This window comes from Ornithorhynchus anatinus, chromosome 10 (genome assembly GCF_004115215.2).
Source record: "Ornithorhynchus anatinus isolate Pmale09 chromosome 10, mOrnAna1.pri.v4, whole genome shotgun sequence".
Lineage (NCBI taxonomy): Eukaryota > Metazoa > Chordata > Mammalia > Monotremata > Ornithorhynchidae > Ornithorhynchus > Ornithorhynchus anatinus.
Genome location: NC_041737.1, coordinates 47,536,501 through 47,552,951, shown reverse-complemented (window position 1 = coordinate 47,552,951; position 16,451 = coordinate 47,536,501). Strand labels below are relative to the sequence as shown.

Genomic DNA, 16,451 nt, shown 5'->3' with positions numbered 1-16,451 from the left:
CAGCGGTGAGCCCCGCCATCATCTGTTTTCGGTGTTTCAGGAGGAGCCCCCGAGGCTTGAGGGGCCTGATCTCTGCACCGAGCTGCAAGGACCAGGTCCTACAGCCTTCGTTTCTCCTCGGAGCTCAGCAGTTTGAGGTCACGGTCCTGACGCTGTCTTCCGATCTGTCGTTCAGAGGCCGTCAACAACATTGTCACGTTTCTGGGCATGCAGCCCTGCGAGAGGTCGGACAAAGTACCTGAGAACAAGAACTCCCACGCCCTGTATCTGGCTGGTGAGACCCCCCACTCACACACCAAAACGGCCCCATAGGCTGGCTCCCTCATCCAAGGGGAAGGTCACTGGGCTGGGTTCCGATCCGGCAAGCCGCTGGGCCTTTTGGGTCTGATCGTGAGCGTCCCCCTCGCCCCTCCAACCCCATTTTGCGGGTGGTCCTAAGTTTAAGGGATTTAGATCTTCGGCTGTTGCGGTCGCTTACTCTCCGTCCTCCGCGAGCCCTACCAGAATACCATTTGGCACACAAAACTTGAACCAGCCCCTCGTTACGGGGCTGAGAGAACACCCCTATAGCATATGAAGTGTATCACTGGGGTTGGGTCAGACTTTACCTTAACGTCTTCCCTTCCTTCTCAGGAGTCTACCGCGGGGGGGTTGATGTACTGGTGAGATCCAGACTGGCCCTAGGCGACGGGGTGACGATGCAGGTGACCGTCCGAAGCAAAGAGGAAACACCCGTCGATGTCATCTTAGCTTCTGTCGGCTAAACCTTCTAGTCAGGTGCGGTGGAATGGACACTATTCAGTCGGTCAGTGGGCTTTCAGACTGTTGGCTTGGGTTTCCCCAAAGCCCCCAGACTCGATTGTCACATCGGGAGCAAGCAAAGGGCTGGGATGGAGCACAGGTCCATCACCAATCAGACAAGCGGTCTCTCCCTGTGGCTTATTCCAACTGGCCCATTTTTATACAACGCCGTCTCGGTGCAGGGCGGGGGCGGGCGGTCGGAGCTGAACACTGTCTCCCCTGTCCCTCTTCCAGATGCTCAACCTCTTTACATTCCTCTCTCTAATTTATTTTGGGATTGACTGATGGCTCCTGGCCAAGTTGGGAAATGTAATGTTTATTGCAGAATAGAAGATACTGTTACATGGGATGGTGGGGGTGGGCAGGGCAGGCAGGGAGAGAGGGGAAGTCAGGCTCTATTTGTCCAAAATAATTTTTATTAATAGAAAATGACAGTTATTCCCATTTCAAGTTTTGAAGTTTGTTATACAGGAAGTTGCTAAATAAAAATAGACTTTTTAAGAACCACTTATAGTTCCTCTTTCTCTCAGCAATGCAACTGTGCCCCAAACAAGTTTACCCTGCTGCACCCAAGAAGAATTTTAGCCCCACGGCAGTGCTCTTGAGACAAGGCAGAGTGGGAGGAGTAAAACAGCCCTAGGGGGAAAAAAAGAATCTATTCTTTTCACCCACAGGAAGCAAATACCCCAGGAGCTGGATTCAAATACCTCTGAATTCAGAGGTAGCCCTCAGGTACAAACCCTGCATCATCTGTGTCTGCATTTAGTTTCTCCATCTGTAGCAGATGGGCTGTAGGTGAGGGCTGAAGCCCTCCTCTGTCAAGGTAAAGATCCTTGGGTTCAAGTGAACACTAGCACTTGGGGAAAAAAGTCATCTGTTTAAGGGCCATTCTGAGTCCAGGCTTGTCTTCTACCCCCTGCCCCCCACTTAGCCCGGGGCCAGCAAGAGCACCAGCAGGAGGGTGGGGAGACTAAGGTGCACGGGGGCCCTCTCCACCCCACCAACCAGACCTTAGAGCATTTCACCCCGTCTGCAAACAATAGCCCGGCCATCATAAGATGCCCTGACGGGTGCAGCATAAAACTAGGGCCTGCTTATTTGATAAAAATGATGAAGCGGTATAGAATTCAAATTGAGAAAAAAGGGATGAAGATTGAGGTAATGCTACTTGTTTGCAAACAGGTGAATTTCATTACAATCAACCCCCCTTCCTTATTGCAAGATTGTAGGTTACGAATAGTCCCTTCTACTACCTTCCAGAAGAATTCGGCAGCTTGGTTAGACTCGTGGGAGGACACCCGAGACGACCTCGCTGTAGCTGGGGGCGGAGGGCTGGTATCAGGACTGGCTAAGATTGCTCAAGTGAGCAATTGCTTTGATCAGCTGGCACTCAAGTATGCACTAGGAAAAAACTAGGATATGGATTGAAATAGTAGATTCGGTACTACTTTTCAGAGCTCCTTGTGGATTAATTACTACCCCCGCCTGAAAGGGGACAGTAAGAAACCGAGACCGTGGTGGAGAGAGGGAAGTGGTGGAACTCAGCTGTCACCCTACCCCTCAGAAAGCGTTGATGAAACTCAAGTATGCCCTCAGGAAGCCCATGGGATCCTCTAGCTGCGGGTAGTGGCTGATGTGGTCATCCAGGATGGACACGGTTGACTGGGGCAGCAATTTCCTAGGGTGAGAGAAGACTGTGAGGTGAGTGGCTCTTGACCAGGCTGGGTCAGGGCTTTCTGCTTGAAGGCACATCGGGTCCAGGGGCTTCTACCACAGTGCAGCTAATGAGAGCTGTGTGCCCAAAACGCCTCCCTGAGTAGCACTTGGGACCCAAAGCCGGGTCTTCTGCCACGGTCTCGTACTGGATCCAGACAGGTGAGCGTTAGCAGATTGTTCTCTTAATTCTACAGTGGCGGTCAATCAAAAAACATGCACCCTGCTAGAACTATCTTCAGATTTAGAATGAGTGGTTTTTCTTAAGGTATTAAGCAGTTACTGTGTGCCCAGCCCTGGGGTAGATACAAGATAATCTATAATAGATAATAGAGAAGCAGCGTGGCTCAGTGGAAAGAGCCTGGGCTTGGGAGCCGGAGGCCATGGGTTCGAATCCCGGCTCTGCCATATCTGTCAGCTGTGTGACTGTGGGCAAGTCGCTTCACTTCTCTGTGCCTCAGTTACCCTCATCTGTAAAATGGGGATTAAGACTGTGAGCCTCATGTGGGATGACCTGATTACCCTGTATCTCCCCCAGTGCTTAGAACAGTGCTCTGCACATAGTAAGCGCTTTACAAATACCAACATTCTTATTAAAATTATTATAATCAGGTTGGGCACAGTCTGTACCTCTTCCCCCCCCCGCCCCTTTAATCCTCATTTTACAGATAAGGGAACAGAGACGTTAAGTGACATGCCCAGGGTCACACTGCAGACAAGTGGCAGATTAGACTCCAGGTCCTTCTATCTCCCAGGCCTGTGCTCTATCCACTAGGCCACACTGCTTCTCTGCACCCCTCAGGATAATAAATCTGCTGCTCTTATTCAAAGTGGGCAAGATCCCTTGGGCAAGGGCTTGTCCTCCTTTTAACGGATCGTTAGTAGAAGGGTGCTCAGGTGCTAGATGCCGGGCAGCCAGCATCTGGCCACTACCAAAGAAGGTAAAGCAATGCTATTTATGGGTTAGAGTGATGGGCCAATCAAGTGTGACAGCTACCCTCACGCTGGGCCATCATCCGACTGCCCTAACTTGCCCTCGATCCACCCAGGCTGAGCCTGTACTCCTAAGTGACTCCAAGCCCCTCTTGAGCCTATCACAGCTATCCTTGCATAACCTATCAGGGTTAACGTATTCCAAGCCGCAGAGGAAGAGCCAGGGTGCTAGGGTGAAAGACACAGGAAGTGCCTCAGTAAATGGCAGGAGTAACTGACCCCTAAGGAGAGAGGCTGCTTTGTCTGAAAAAACACCGCAGCCTCGTCCTGCCTTAAACCTGTAATCTGACTCCAGCTGCTCGGCTTCTTTACCCCAGTGAAAAGGGGTGAGATCTTTTTCAATGAGACATTTCCAATTCCTGAGTGATGTGACACCAGGAAGCCCCCAGGTGAAGGGGACTATTAATGAATCGAAGGGGCACCCTCTTAGCTCCAGGCCATGAAGCCGGATTGGCTGGCAGGACAGTTCAGAAGGGAAAGAGACCTCACCTGGGTCCAGAACAAATGCTCTCCATTCACACTTCCAGTACCTGCTCAACCAGAGGACCTCTGTCCCTTGGGATACAGGAGCCAAGAAACCCTGCAACTGGATCATTCTTTAAGGTCACATCTCTAAGAGGCTTTCCCCAACTAAGCCCTCTTTTCCTGGCTCTCCCTTCAGCGTTATCTGTGCACCTGGATCTGTGATCTGTGGGCCTTTGCTTCACCCCAACCCCACAGCACTTATGGACATTTCTTAAATTATAAAAATTACTTATATTAACGTCTGCTTTACCCACCCCTAGACTCTAAATTCATATTGGGCAGGGAACGTATCTGCTAATTCTGTTGTACTTTCCCAATTGCTTAATTCGGTGTTCTGCACATAGTAAATGCTCATTAAATACCACTGATAGGAGGCAGACAGATGTTCTATCTGGGGCCCCGGCCCCACGCCACCTCCCCGAGGAAGACTTACCTGTAGAGATTGATGAATTCGGGATGGGGATTCACGGGGTCCAGGGGTCCATAGATGATATGAACTGGAAAGGAAAGGGAGGGAGAGAGAGAGTTCGTCTTCCTTCTCTGCCCTTTACCCTGAAACCGGGCCCTGAAAGCCTTTCCCCATAAGCAACCTCAGTCCTTCCCCCTTGCCCTGGAAAGATATGACAGGCCTACCCCACCCAACTTCTCTGATTAAGGAGAGTGATTAAGAAGACAGGTTCTTCTCTCCACAGATCTAAGTCCTTTTCCAAATGGCCTTTCTGCTGGAGTCGGGAAGAGAAGCAGTTACTCCTTCCTTTCAGATCCATGAATTCAAGGGGTTGTGGTTCACAAACCCTGTTTGTCTCCTGCTGCCGCCACCCCTTCCCTCCTCCCGGCAAGGCCTCTCACCATTAAGGTGCTGTGCCCTAATGGGACTGTATTCATTTGCACATTTGTGTGTCTGGGGCTGCCCCTGCCAGGCAGAATCATTCACCTGAACCTCAAACCCAGCACCGCTGCAGGCAATTCCTCCAACCCTCCTCTCTCCCTCCCCATCAGTGATCTTAACTTTTCTTCACCCCTCCCACTCCATCACCCAGGACTTGGGCCACAGTGAGTCCCTACGTTAATAACAGAACACTGCCCTTTGCAGGGGGTGAGGGGAGGGGTCGATGCTGCTTCTGCTGTGGGCAAATGCTCCCCCCCCCGTCACCCCGTCCCCATTGGCAGTTTCTCAGCTTGTCTTTTATGCTGTCGAGTAGTCTCTGACCACAGCGACACCACGGACACCTCTCCCCCAGAACGTCCCCACCTCCGTCTGCAATAGTTCTTGTAGTGTATCCAAAGGGTACCTGACCAGAAAGAGGGAGCCCCTGGTTACTGCTATTGGACCCAGGCCTAGTTTTGTTTCCCTGACTAAAGGGAAACAATCCTTCCCTCAAGCCTCAGGGCAGGCAGGGAATACTCACGGGGGATGGCTGTGGAGGTGAGAGCCCCCACCCAGCGGTCTCTCTGCTGCTTCCTCTGGTTGATGTACTGTAAGAGACTGAAGGACAAGGCAAGTGGGCATGAGCGAGAGTAAGGGGGTGCCAGGGTGGAGGGCTGGCCCACGTGACTAAACCCTTCGCACACCCTCTTAGGCCAGAAGCCCCTCACCCTTTGGGGGGACCGGAGAGTGCTCCCTGCCCAGCTACGGGCCTCTCCCTTAAACCCAAGGCTGAAATAGCGGAGGGCTAGGCCTGTAGCTAAAGGTGTACGGAAATATCTAGATTTGATGATGATGAAGTCCTCGGGAACAACAGACAAGTCTCAGTCCCGACGTTTTCGAACCAAGAACGTTTCCAGAGGACTAGATTAGAGAGCTAGGGGTTGGCGCTGAGCCACTCACACATCCCCAGAGTCAGCCAGGGCATGAGCCCACCGATGTCTCTGCTAGTGCTCATCTTATTTGGGGTGGGGCCCAGCCCTCCGGGGCCGAGGGAAAGCCGGGTAGCTGGCGGGACAGACATCACCCTTCATCAGACCCGGGGGTAGTCGGTAGCCCTCACCTGCCCGCCACCAGGTTCCCGTCTTCGGCACGGATGCCGGTCCACATGTCCCATAACTCGGCCTCCGAGGGCTGGGTGTACGGCCCGAAGACCTCGCTGATGCTGGGAGATGATGGAGAGAAGAAGAAAAGGGTTTTTATTTCCAGCCCAGGCCCTCAGGGCAAAGGGAGTTGACATCACAGCTGCCTGAGGAGTGGAACCACAGGACCAGACAAGCCCAACCGGCTGCCAGGATAGGAGGCAGGGACTACGATCTGTCGGACGATCTTGCATCTACCCAGGGGCCCGGCACACAGGAAGCGTCATCATTAAACCCCACTCAGCCCCGATGGGTCTCCCTCAGACCCCTCCATCGCCTGACCCGAGGCCCTTGCCGGCAGCCCCCAAGTTCCGATGACTCCTACTCACCCTCGGGAGAAGAGGAAAAAGTTCATCAGGCGGTTGAGGATGGGAGAGAGCGGGCCTCCATCTTGGAGCACCTGGGGCAAAGAACAAAGACGAGGCATGTGGAAAAGGTGGCCCTGGTGGGAGGAGAAGAGGATGACTCTCCCTTTATGGGACAGGGCTGCTCTCTGAGGACTCCCCATCCTGACCTCCCGCTGAGCTACGCAGGGGGAGAACTGGCTCCAAATCAGTCCCTGATCACCTGCAGACCAGATTCCAGGGCCCCGCAAAGGGTCAGATTATCATGATGGTCAATGATATTTATTGAGCGCTTACTATGTGCGGAGCACTGTACTGAGCGCTTGGGGGAGTGCAATACAACAGAGAGGGCAGACCAATGAGCTCAATGAGCTTTCAGTTTAGAAGGGGAGATAGTTACTGGGGCTTGAGTTGGAAGCAGGGTGTTCTCACCCAATCTCCCAAAGGGCCAAAACCCCCACAGCCAGTAGTACCTGCCTGAAATCCCCTCCCTCCCCCAGCAGACACAGCTCCCCAGTGGGTTTTGGACAGCAGTGATTTCATGAGTCTTAAAACCCTCAGGCTGTGGGGATGAGGGAGGAAGAGACGAAGGGAGGTCGGAGATTGCCAGAGCCAACACGCCGGCCCTGACCCTTCACCCCTCGCCACCACCAACTTTGCCTCAACAGGGAGCCGGGCCTTAAGGAAAAAAAAGATTCACCCAACCGAGGAGCCGACCTTCTGCAGGAAGCGGGGATGGGTGGTCTCGGGAAAGATCCCTGCAGGAGAGCCACAGAGATCAGGATTAGTTCAGAAGCCCCATTCCCCTTTCTCTATCCAACATGCTTGAGCTGGAAATGCACAAAGGAAGCAATGGGGAAAAAAAACCGAAGCCCAAAACACCTTTGAACCTACTTATCTAGGCCTTTTCTGGGGACTCGAATTGTATTTTCCAAGCACTTAGTACAGTGCTCTGCACACAGGAAATGATTGATAAATACAACTGAATGAATGATTCTCAGTGCTTCGCAGACACAATTACTCTTACCCACCACAGTTTCACTCCACTCTTCTAAGTCACTAATGACCTCAGCCTAATGACTAGTCAAATGCAATGGCCTTTACTCCATTTTAATCCTCCTTGACCTCTCAGATGCCTCTGACTCTGCAAAACACCCCTTTCTCCTCAAAACTTTAACCAACCTTGGCTTCACTGATACTGTCCTCTAGTAGTGCTCCTTTTCAGTCTCTCTCTGGCTCCTCCTCTGCCTCCCCCCCTAACACACCCCACAGTTGGAACTCAAGACTCGGCTCTGGGTCTCCTATTCTCCGTCTACATCCACTCCGTCGGAGAACTCATTCCCTTTCACAGCTTCAACTACCATTTTTGCGCATGATTCCCAAGCCCTGTTGAAATCACAACACCTCCAAGGGGCCTTCCCGATTAAGTCCTCTTTTCCCCTTCTCCCTCTCTCCAATGCATTACCTAGGTACTTGGCTCTGTACCCTGTCAGCACTTGATATTCACCCCACCCTCAGCCCCCCAGCACTCATGTACATAACGATAATGTATTTAAATGTCTGTCCCCCTCTATACTGTGAGCTCGTTGTAGTCAGGAAACATGTCTATCAGCTATATTGTATTGTACTCTTCTAAGTGCTTAGTACAGTGCTCTGCACACGGTAAAGCTCCATAAGTACCCCTGATTAATTGAGTCTTGTTTCACAAGCCCCACAGTGTTTCATTTTTAAGAAGTGGGTCTATGCTCCTAAAATAAGGTTATTTCAAAAATCACAAATCTTCAGGTGAATTGCAAATCCGAGGGCCCAGGGTAAAGGCCTCCCTTTAAAAAAAAGAAAAATTGTATTTGTTAAGTGCACATATTAAGTGCCGGGGTAGATTCAAGGCAATCTGGTTGGACACAGTGCCTGTCCCACATGGGACTCGCAGTCTTAATCTCCATTTTACAGATAACTGAGGCACAGAGAAGTTAAGTGACTTGCCCAAGGTCACACAGCAGCCAAATGGCAGAGTTGGAATTAGACCTTAAGCCCTTCTGACACCCAGGCCCGAACTCTATGCACTAGGCCACACTGCCTCCTGTTGCTACCTTCCTCAGAAACCCCTTCTCTGCTCCCGTCCCACCCCTGCTGGGTTCTGGCTGGACCCTCACAGTACCCAGGGACCCTGGAAAAAACTTTGAGCGGCTTTCCCTGGCCTCCCCAGCCCTCCAGGAAATCAGCTGCCTGTGGCTCAGAACCGAGAGGAGCAGCAGGAGCGAGGGCCAGAGAAGCGGGGAGCTGAGCAGCCCTCTCAGAGCCGGTCTAAACCTCTCTCACACAGGCCAAGGAGGTTCCCGGGGTCCTGGGCTGCAAGGGGATTACGAGAAGAGGGGGAGGATGAAGGAAAGTCAGATCTTCTAGAAGTAGCATGGCATAAATGGATGGAGCACGGGTCTGAGAAGTCAGAAGGTCGTGGGTTCTAATCCCGGCTCTGTCAACTGTCTGCTGTGTGGCCTTGGGCAAGTTATTTCACTGTGCCTCTGTTACCATATCTGTAAAATGGGGGTTGAGATTATGAGCCCCTCAGGGGACAGGGACTGTGTCCAACCCAATTTGCTTGTATCCACCCCAGCGCTTATTACAGAGCCTGGCACACAGCAAGCGCTTAACGAATACCATAATTATTTCAGGAGAACAGAGGTGGGCCCTAAGGGTATTTAAGCGTGAGGGGGGGGACAACAGGGAGAGACCCACCCAGCCCCCAAGGCAAATCGGCACTTCAACGGCAACCTGCTCTGCTCGAGTCCTGGCTCTGCCTGCAGGGAAGGGGGAGAGGGAGCTGGGAAAGGGATTGGTTACCTCCATTGGACAAGCAGAGGCTGCTGATGAGGACCCGCCCTGTCTGATTGTGTTCGTACCTGGGCACCGAGAGAGGAGAGACAAGGGGACGGAAAGGAGGCCCACTCAGAGAGCTTCAGGACTGGAAGGCCAGAGACAAAACCCCCAGGGGAGGGGGAAAGAAGAGGGGTCTTCAGGGTCCTTTACTTCAAGGAGTGGGAGTGGAGTTTGGGGGGAGGGAGGGACAGGAGGTGAGAAGCGTGAGAGATGGGGAGAGGAGAGAGAGAGCATATCGAGGCTCAGGGGTAAAAGGGCAGAGAGCGTTCCTGCTCTGGGAACCTGTAAAGCAGCTCCTGAGCGACGGTGTCCCCGTAGTCGTGGGCCAGCAGGTGGATCCTCTGGCCTCGGACCCCCAGGTGCTCCAGCAGCCCCTCCACGATGCTGGCTTGCTCAAAGATGGAGTAACGGTGGGAGCGCTGGGGAGGCAAAGCCACAGGGCAAGGTTGGGGGTGGCAGGGGAAAGCCTCCTCCCCGCACCCCCGGATCGCGCCCCATCCCCGGCTCCGCCCGGCCCCGCGTGCGTGGCTCACGGGTTTGTCGCTGAAGCCGAAGCCTAAGAAATCCAGAGCAATCACACGCTGGAATCTCTGGGTCAGGCCTTCCCAGATCTGCAAGAGAGACGGGCCTGTCCACCCGACCAGCTGCCTGCAGCCACGTCCACCCCAGACTCCGGGGCCCCCGCAGAGATGCCGGCTCTTCCGGCAGGACCGAAGGTTTCCCAAGGGCTTCCCCTTGCCCGGGCCCACAGTATACTGGGGGTGGAGGGGGCAGGGAGGGGCAAAGAGGCGAGGAGTCCGGGGTCACGGGCCTGGCTGCCCTCTTGTCTCTGTCGGACAGTGGTCCGCGGCCCGGGGAAGGAGCCCCTCTCACGGTTCCTGCTCCCAAGTGCTGAGTGACAGCATTAATTCATTCAATCGTATTTACTGAGTGCTTACTGTGCGCACAGCACTGTACTAAGGTCTTGAAAGAGTACAACAGGGATCGTGTCTATCGAAACTGTTGTACTCTTACTTTCCCCAGCTCTGCACGCAGTGAGTGCTCAATAAACACCCCCTATTGACTCCACCTAGCTGGGGAGAGTTGGTCAAGGGGATCACAGGATTTCCAGGTGCTCAGGGAGTTGGGTGAAGGTAAAGGAGGATCAGGCTTTAGGCCCCAGGGGCGATTAGAGGCCGGTGGGAGGGCCGCCCCAAATTGGGAGAGCCCGAACTGGAAACTGGCCCTGTGGGCCCGGATTCCAAGGGTGTAGCAGGCTTCCAGCTCTTACCTTGCACCAGTCATAGCTGGAGGTGGGGAAGCCGTGTAAGAGCACCACAATCTCCGAGCTGCCCAATGCACCCTGGGAGTCTGGAAGAAAATGGGGGGATGCGGGGTACCAGATGGAGGGACAAAAAAACCTCTACGAATGGTTCTGTAGAGAGCTTTAATGTCCTCTCCCTCAAAGACATTGCTGTCAAAGGTTCGTTTCACCCTCCCGGATTGCTCAACTCCAAGGGGAGCCCGTGTTCCCAGGATTGGGAAAGAGGATCTCTGGGGATTTTGAATTCAGAAAATCCAATGAATAATAATAACGTTGGCGTTTGTTAAGCGCTTACTGTGTGCCAGGCACTGTTCTAAGCACTGGGATAGATACAGAGTAATCAGGTTGGCCCACGTGGGGCTCCCGGTCTTAATCCCCATTTTACAGATGAGGTCACTGAGACACCGAGAAGTGAAGTGACTTACCCGAGGTCACACAGCTGACAGGTGGCGGGGCCGGGATTAGAACCCACGGACTCTGACTCCTAAGCCCGGGCTCTTTCTAATGAGCCACACTAAATACTATTGAATGAATCTCTATGAAGAAGACACTTGTGCTCTCCTTCATCCTCAGAAGTTCTGTCACGCTGATGCGCTGGTCAAATAGTGTCCGATCGAGTGGCCGAGCTCCTCAGAGCAAAAGCTTCTGGGGGATAATGAGGGTGAGGCGGGAAGAGGTTGAGAAGGGTTAGGGGGGAATAGGCCACTATTCCACTCTTCCTTTCTCGAGCGGTGTGGCCCAGTGGAAAGAACACAGGCCTGGGAGTCAGAGGTCCTGGGTTCTAATCCCAGTTCTGCCACTTGTCTGCTGTGTGACCTCGGGCAAATCACTTCACTTCTCTGGGCCTCAGTTATCTGTAAAGTGGGGATAAAGACTGTGAGCCCCCCGTGGGACAAGGACTGTGTCCAACCTGATAAGCTCACATAATAATAATAATTATGGTATGTGTTAAGCGCTATGTGCCAAGTACTGTACTAAGGGCTGGGGTGGATACAAGCAAATCGTGTTGAACACAGTCCCCATCCCATGTGAGGCTCAAAGTGTCATTTTACAGATGAGGTAACTGAGAAGCGAAATGACTTGCCCAAAGTCCGCCTCCTCAATAATTTCTCTGCTTCCAAACCTTCCTCACTGCAGCCTACCCAACATGACGCTGCCCAAATCACTTTTCTCAAGTACTGGACGTGTCCTGTCACCCCACCTCCTTCTAAAACGTCTTCAGGGGCTCCCGGTTGCCATTATCAAATTAATACTCATCACTGTGGGTTTCAAGGTGGTCGGTCAACCCAACCCCCCTTCTCAGCCCTGGGATGCAGAGGACCTGGGGTCTAATCACTTGCCTGCTGTGTAATCCTGGGCAAGTCACATAAATTCTCCGTGTCAGTTTCCTCATCTGCAAAATGGGGATTCAGTAATTCTCCTTCCTTCCTAAGCTGGGAGCCCCATGAGGGACAGAGACCACGTCCAACCTAATGATGTAACTATACCCCAGTGTTTCGTAAAGGCTTAAGAGGCCTCTGCCTTACTCCAGTCCAGCTGCACATAAGTCCCCACACTTACGTGTGCCCCTCTGAGCCTTTGCATCCATCCTTCCTCCTGTTCAGACTTCCGCCATCCATCTGCTCCTTCAGAACTCCACTAAAAACCCACCTCTTACATGAAGCTGTCCCTGACTGAACCCACTCAGTCCCTGGGCCTCCCACCCGCCCGCCTGCGGCAGGTTAGGGCCTCTGAAAAGACTAGGCACACATCACTCTAATTTGCACTTTGGTTTATACCTCTTGCTCATTCAACCAGTAATATTTCTTGAGCACTACTTTTGTTCAGAGCACTGTATTAAGTGCTTGGGAATTATAAATTGGACAGTAAGTGCATAGCCATTAGACCGTAAGAAGCAGCCTTGGCCTATTGGATGGAGCACGGGCCTGGGATACAGAAGGACCTGGGTTCTAATCCCGGCTCTGCTGCTTGACTGCTGTGTGACCTAGGCCAAGTCACTTCGCTTCTCTCTGCCTCAATTACCTGATCTGTAAAGTGGGGATTCTGACTGTGAGCCCATTTGGGACATGGGCTGTGTCCAACCCAACTCCTTTGCTTAATACAGCGCCTGCCACATAGTAAGCACTTAACAAATGCCGCTAAAAAAAATAAAAAATAAAAGTTCCTCGAGGGCAAGACTCCAGCCTTCTTCTGAATTTCTCCACTGCAGAGCAGTGCCCTCCAAGAAAATCGCTACAAACGGGACAGCTGGGATCTCACCTTGGTAGAAGATGCTTAGCCCTTCATAAATGAAGAAAGTCCCTGAAGACTTCCATGCCTGGAGGGCCGGGGAGAGCTTCGGGGGAGGGATGTGCAGGTAAACGGCGAGGAGAGGGATAGTCAGCAGGCCCACCTGGATCCACCACTCTCTCATCCTGCCAAGAGACCAGAGATGAAGCAGTGTGGCCTCGTGGAGACAGCACGGGCCTGGGAGTCAGAAGGACCTGGGTTCCGACCCCGGCTTTACCACCTGTCTGCTGTAAGATCTCGGGTAACTCACCTCCCTTCTCTGTGCCTTGGTCATCTCATCTGTAAATGGGGATGAAGACTGTGAGCCCCATGAGGGACAGGGACTGTGTCCAACCGATTTGCTTGTTTGCACCCCAGCGCTTAGTAAAGAGCCCGGAAAATAGGAAGTGCTTAACAAATACCACAGTTATTATTATTATGAACTGAAACTGCACCCACAGGATGAGGCTGGGCCTCTTTGTGCCACTCAATTAGGACTCGGATGGTGAAAGATGTCTTGGCAGAAAGCTCACCCGAGCACAAACTCTTGGCTGGCGACTGACTGCCTTCCTATGAAGTTCCCCTCCGAACACCGGGCCCGGGGAAGATAGCCCACACCCTACTGCTACACTGGGGCCTCTCTCCGCACCCCATTCTGGGTTCCCCCATCCTCTCCATCGTCCCAATCTGCCCAGTTAGAAGACCGCTGTGTCCTTCACTCCAAGATAATCGGCTTTGGGAAAGAAGGGCAATGAGGATGTAATCTGCTGGCCACGCCGTGGCTTGCTCATGGGCATGGGGATTAAGTATCTGCTCCTGTCTTTGGTTGATCCCTGGACAGTAAGATTCACCATCCAGGGAGAAGGGTGAAAGTTTAGTGGCCCTTTTGGCGAGAGTCAGCCCGAAAGGAGAGTGCCACCTGGCACAGGTGACCTACCCTTACCACCCTCCTGCCTGTCCCCTCGGGGCAATGGGCCCATTGCCCAAGATGGAGCAGACCAGGCTCCGAGATGGGCAGGACCTTGCCTCGGAATCCAGCGACGGGTAAATCTAGGGAAGCAGCCGTGGCCTAGGGGCCTGGGAGTTGGAAGGACCTGGGTTCTAATCCCAGATCCGCCACTTCTCTGCTATGTGGCTTTGGGCAGGTCAATTAATTTCTCTGTGCCTCAGTTATCTCATCTGCACGATAGGGATTGAGACTGTGAACCCCCTGCAGGACTTGGACTATGTCCAACCTGATCAGGTTGTATCTACCTCAGCACTTATTATACTGCCTGGCACATAGTAGGCACTTAAATGCCATTAAGGAACTACTTTCCACCTCCTCCTCACAAATAGCAAAAACATCCAAGAATTCCATGCATTCTCCCTTCCACCTTTTGTTGGAAGCAGCAGCAAAATGAAGGAAAGGGGTGGGGTGGGGAGGCAAGAAAAGAAGGAGCAAAGATCTTGGACAACCAACTCAAATAATTGCACCCAAAAGTACATATTGCCATAGTGGCACCTTCTTCGAGTACAAAAGACGACTAAGCCCACATAGTATTGAGTGACCTTCTGCAGAATCATCCCCCACACAGAAAAATGAAACACAGACACCTCCCTCTTTTATTTTTCCCCTGTGCCACCACATGACCAGCTCTGCGACCCCTGCCCACACAAGCCAAGGGAGAGGGGCTACCTTATTCTCACTGGCAAGCAACCCTTTACCCCTTCTCCAGCATCAGGTTGCCGGAAAAGAACCACAGCGCCGCTTCTCTCGGGATCGTTTCTACCAACTATGTTATATTGTACTCTCCCAAGTGCTTAGTACACTGCTCTGTACACAGTAAGCGCTCAGTAAACACCATTGCTTGATTTCTCCCCATCCAGGCCCGCTCTTACCCCCTCACTAGGCCTGGTTCTCGCCTGACCCACATCCTACCTCTGGCCTGGAACGCCCTCCCTCCTCACATCCGCCAAACTAGCCCTCTTCCCCCCTTCAAAGCCCTCCTGAAACCTCACCTCCTCCAGGAGGCCTTCCCGAACTGATCCCCCTTTTCCTCTGCTCCTCCTCCCTCCCCACTGCCCCGACTCCCTCCCTCTGCTCTACCCCCTTCCCACCCCACGGCACTTGTGTATATACATACATACCTATTATTCTATTTATTTTATTAATAATGTGTATATATCTATAATTCTATTTATTTGATGCCTACTTGTTTTGTTGTCTGTCTCCCTCCATAGACTGTGATCCCGTTGTTGGGTAGGGATTATCTCTATGTGGTGCCGAATTGTACTTTCCACGTGCTTAGTACAGTGCCCTGCACCCAGTGAGCACTCAATTAATACAATTGAATGACTGATCGATCACCCTCGCCCCCCGTGCTCGGACCACTGCCGCCCCAAAACCCTTCTTAGGACTGATTCTCCCACGCCGCAGTTTTAAGAAGTGGGCGACTGTGCCCCGGAAATCTGCTGGGGCCCCTTTCCGCAGGAAATTTCCCAATGAATACATTTCAAGCTAAGGTTCCCCAGTGAAGGGTAAAGCCTAGAGTTTACTGGGACATTTTCCCAACCACCTTCTCTCCTCCGACTTGATCTGTCGGCTTTATTCTATCCGTCCTCGGGGCTTCAATGGATTCTAACCAGTTAGTTAGGGGCAGGGAACGTGTCCACTAATCCTGTGACATTGTACTCTCCCAAGCGCTTGCTTAGGACAGTGCTCCGCACATAATAAAGGCTCAGAAGGAAAAAAAAAACCCCTCAATGACTGAGGACCCACACTATTATGTCACACCTAGTAGGCTTAGTACCTCCTGGGGTTTATCGCACCCCGCAGGACCGCACCCATCCAAAAGATCATCACCTAGGCAAAATGATCACCCTCCCTCCATTATTCATTCATTTCATTTATTCGTATTTATTGAGCGCTTACTATAATAATAATAATAATGTTGGTACAGAGCACTGTTCTAAGCGCTGGGGTGGATACAGGGTAATCAGGTTGTCCCACGTGAGGCTCACAGTCTTCATCCCCATTTTCCAGATGAGGTCACCGAGGCACAGAGAAGCGAAGTGACTGGCCCACAGTCCCCCAGCTGACAAGCGGCGGAGCCGGGATTCGAACCCATGACCGCCGACTCCCAAGCCCGGGCTCTTTCCACTGAGCCACGCTGCAGCTCTGTGCAGAGCACTGCGCTAAGCGCTTGGGATGTGCAACTGATAGAGACCACCCCTGCTCAGGGCTGAGCTCCCAGTCGAATCGAACCTCCGGAAAGGGGGGGTGGAAGGAAAAAGGAGCAGAGGAGAGAAGTCCCCAAACGCAGGTGACTTTTCGCTCCCTTGCCTTACCTGAGCTCAGGTCCGGCCAAGCGTCCATGTGTCCATGCTAAGCACGGGGAGGCGGCTGCGCATGCGCCCCCTCCTGGGGAGCCCCGACGGGACGCGGGCGGAGAACCCCGGCTGGCTACCGAGTTCCCGGGCTGGGGGATAGAAAGTCTCCTCGGCTCGGCCGCTCATCCCCCTTCGCTCGCCGGGCGCCTTCTTCCGGGTTCTCGGCACCGCGTCCCAGCGCCCCCTGT

At 52.8% G+C, this 16,451-nt stretch overlaps 2 protein-coding genes across 5 annotated transcripts in view; one reads left to right on the top strand and one right to left on the bottom strand.

Annotated features, from left to right (window-relative positions):
- COPG2 (COPI coat complex subunit gamma 2) overlaps positions 1 to 1,305 on the top strand; it is a 27,972-nt gene extending 26,667 nt beyond the window's left edge. For both annotated transcript variants that reach the window (XM_001511327.5, XM_007670982.2), the window contains exons 23-24: positions 176 to 274; positions 634 to 1,305. In XM_001511327.5, the coding sequence (XP_001511377.1) occupies positions 176 to 274; positions 634 to 764 (230 nt within the window). In that variant the 3' untranslated portion in view covers positions 765 to 1,305. The remainder of the gene's footprint in view (positions 1 to 175; positions 275 to 633) is intronic.
- Positions 1,198 to 16,451, bottom strand: MEST. 3 transcript variants are annotated; one of them, XM_001511283.6, is made up of 12 exons: positions 16,222 to 16,449; positions 12,883 to 13,037; positions 10,591 to 10,670; positions 9,854 to 9,931; positions 9,603 to 9,739; positions 9,285 to 9,343; positions 7,161 to 7,201; positions 6,429 to 6,499; positions 6,021 to 6,122; positions 5,442 to 5,518; positions 4,466 to 4,529; positions 1,198 to 2,479 (listed from the first exon to the last, which is right to left on the bottom strand). In XM_001511283.6, the coding sequence occupies exons 2-12, from the start codon at positions 13,034 to 13,036 to the stop codon at positions 2,362 to 2,364; spliced, it is 981 nt and encodes a 326-aa protein (XP_001511333.1). In that variant the 5' UTR covers position 13,037; positions 16,222 to 16,449; the 3' UTR covers positions 1,198 to 2,361. The 3 variants fall into 3 exon arrangements, with proteins under 3 accessions (XP_001511333.1, XP_039769168.1, XP_039769169.1); XM_039913234.1 differs by lacking the exon at positions 9,285 to 9,343 and having other exon boundaries at positions 7,144 to 7,201; positions 16,222 to 16,451; XM_039913235.1 differs by lacking the exon at positions 9,285 to 9,343 and having other exon boundaries at positions 2,340 to 2,479; positions 16,222 to 16,451.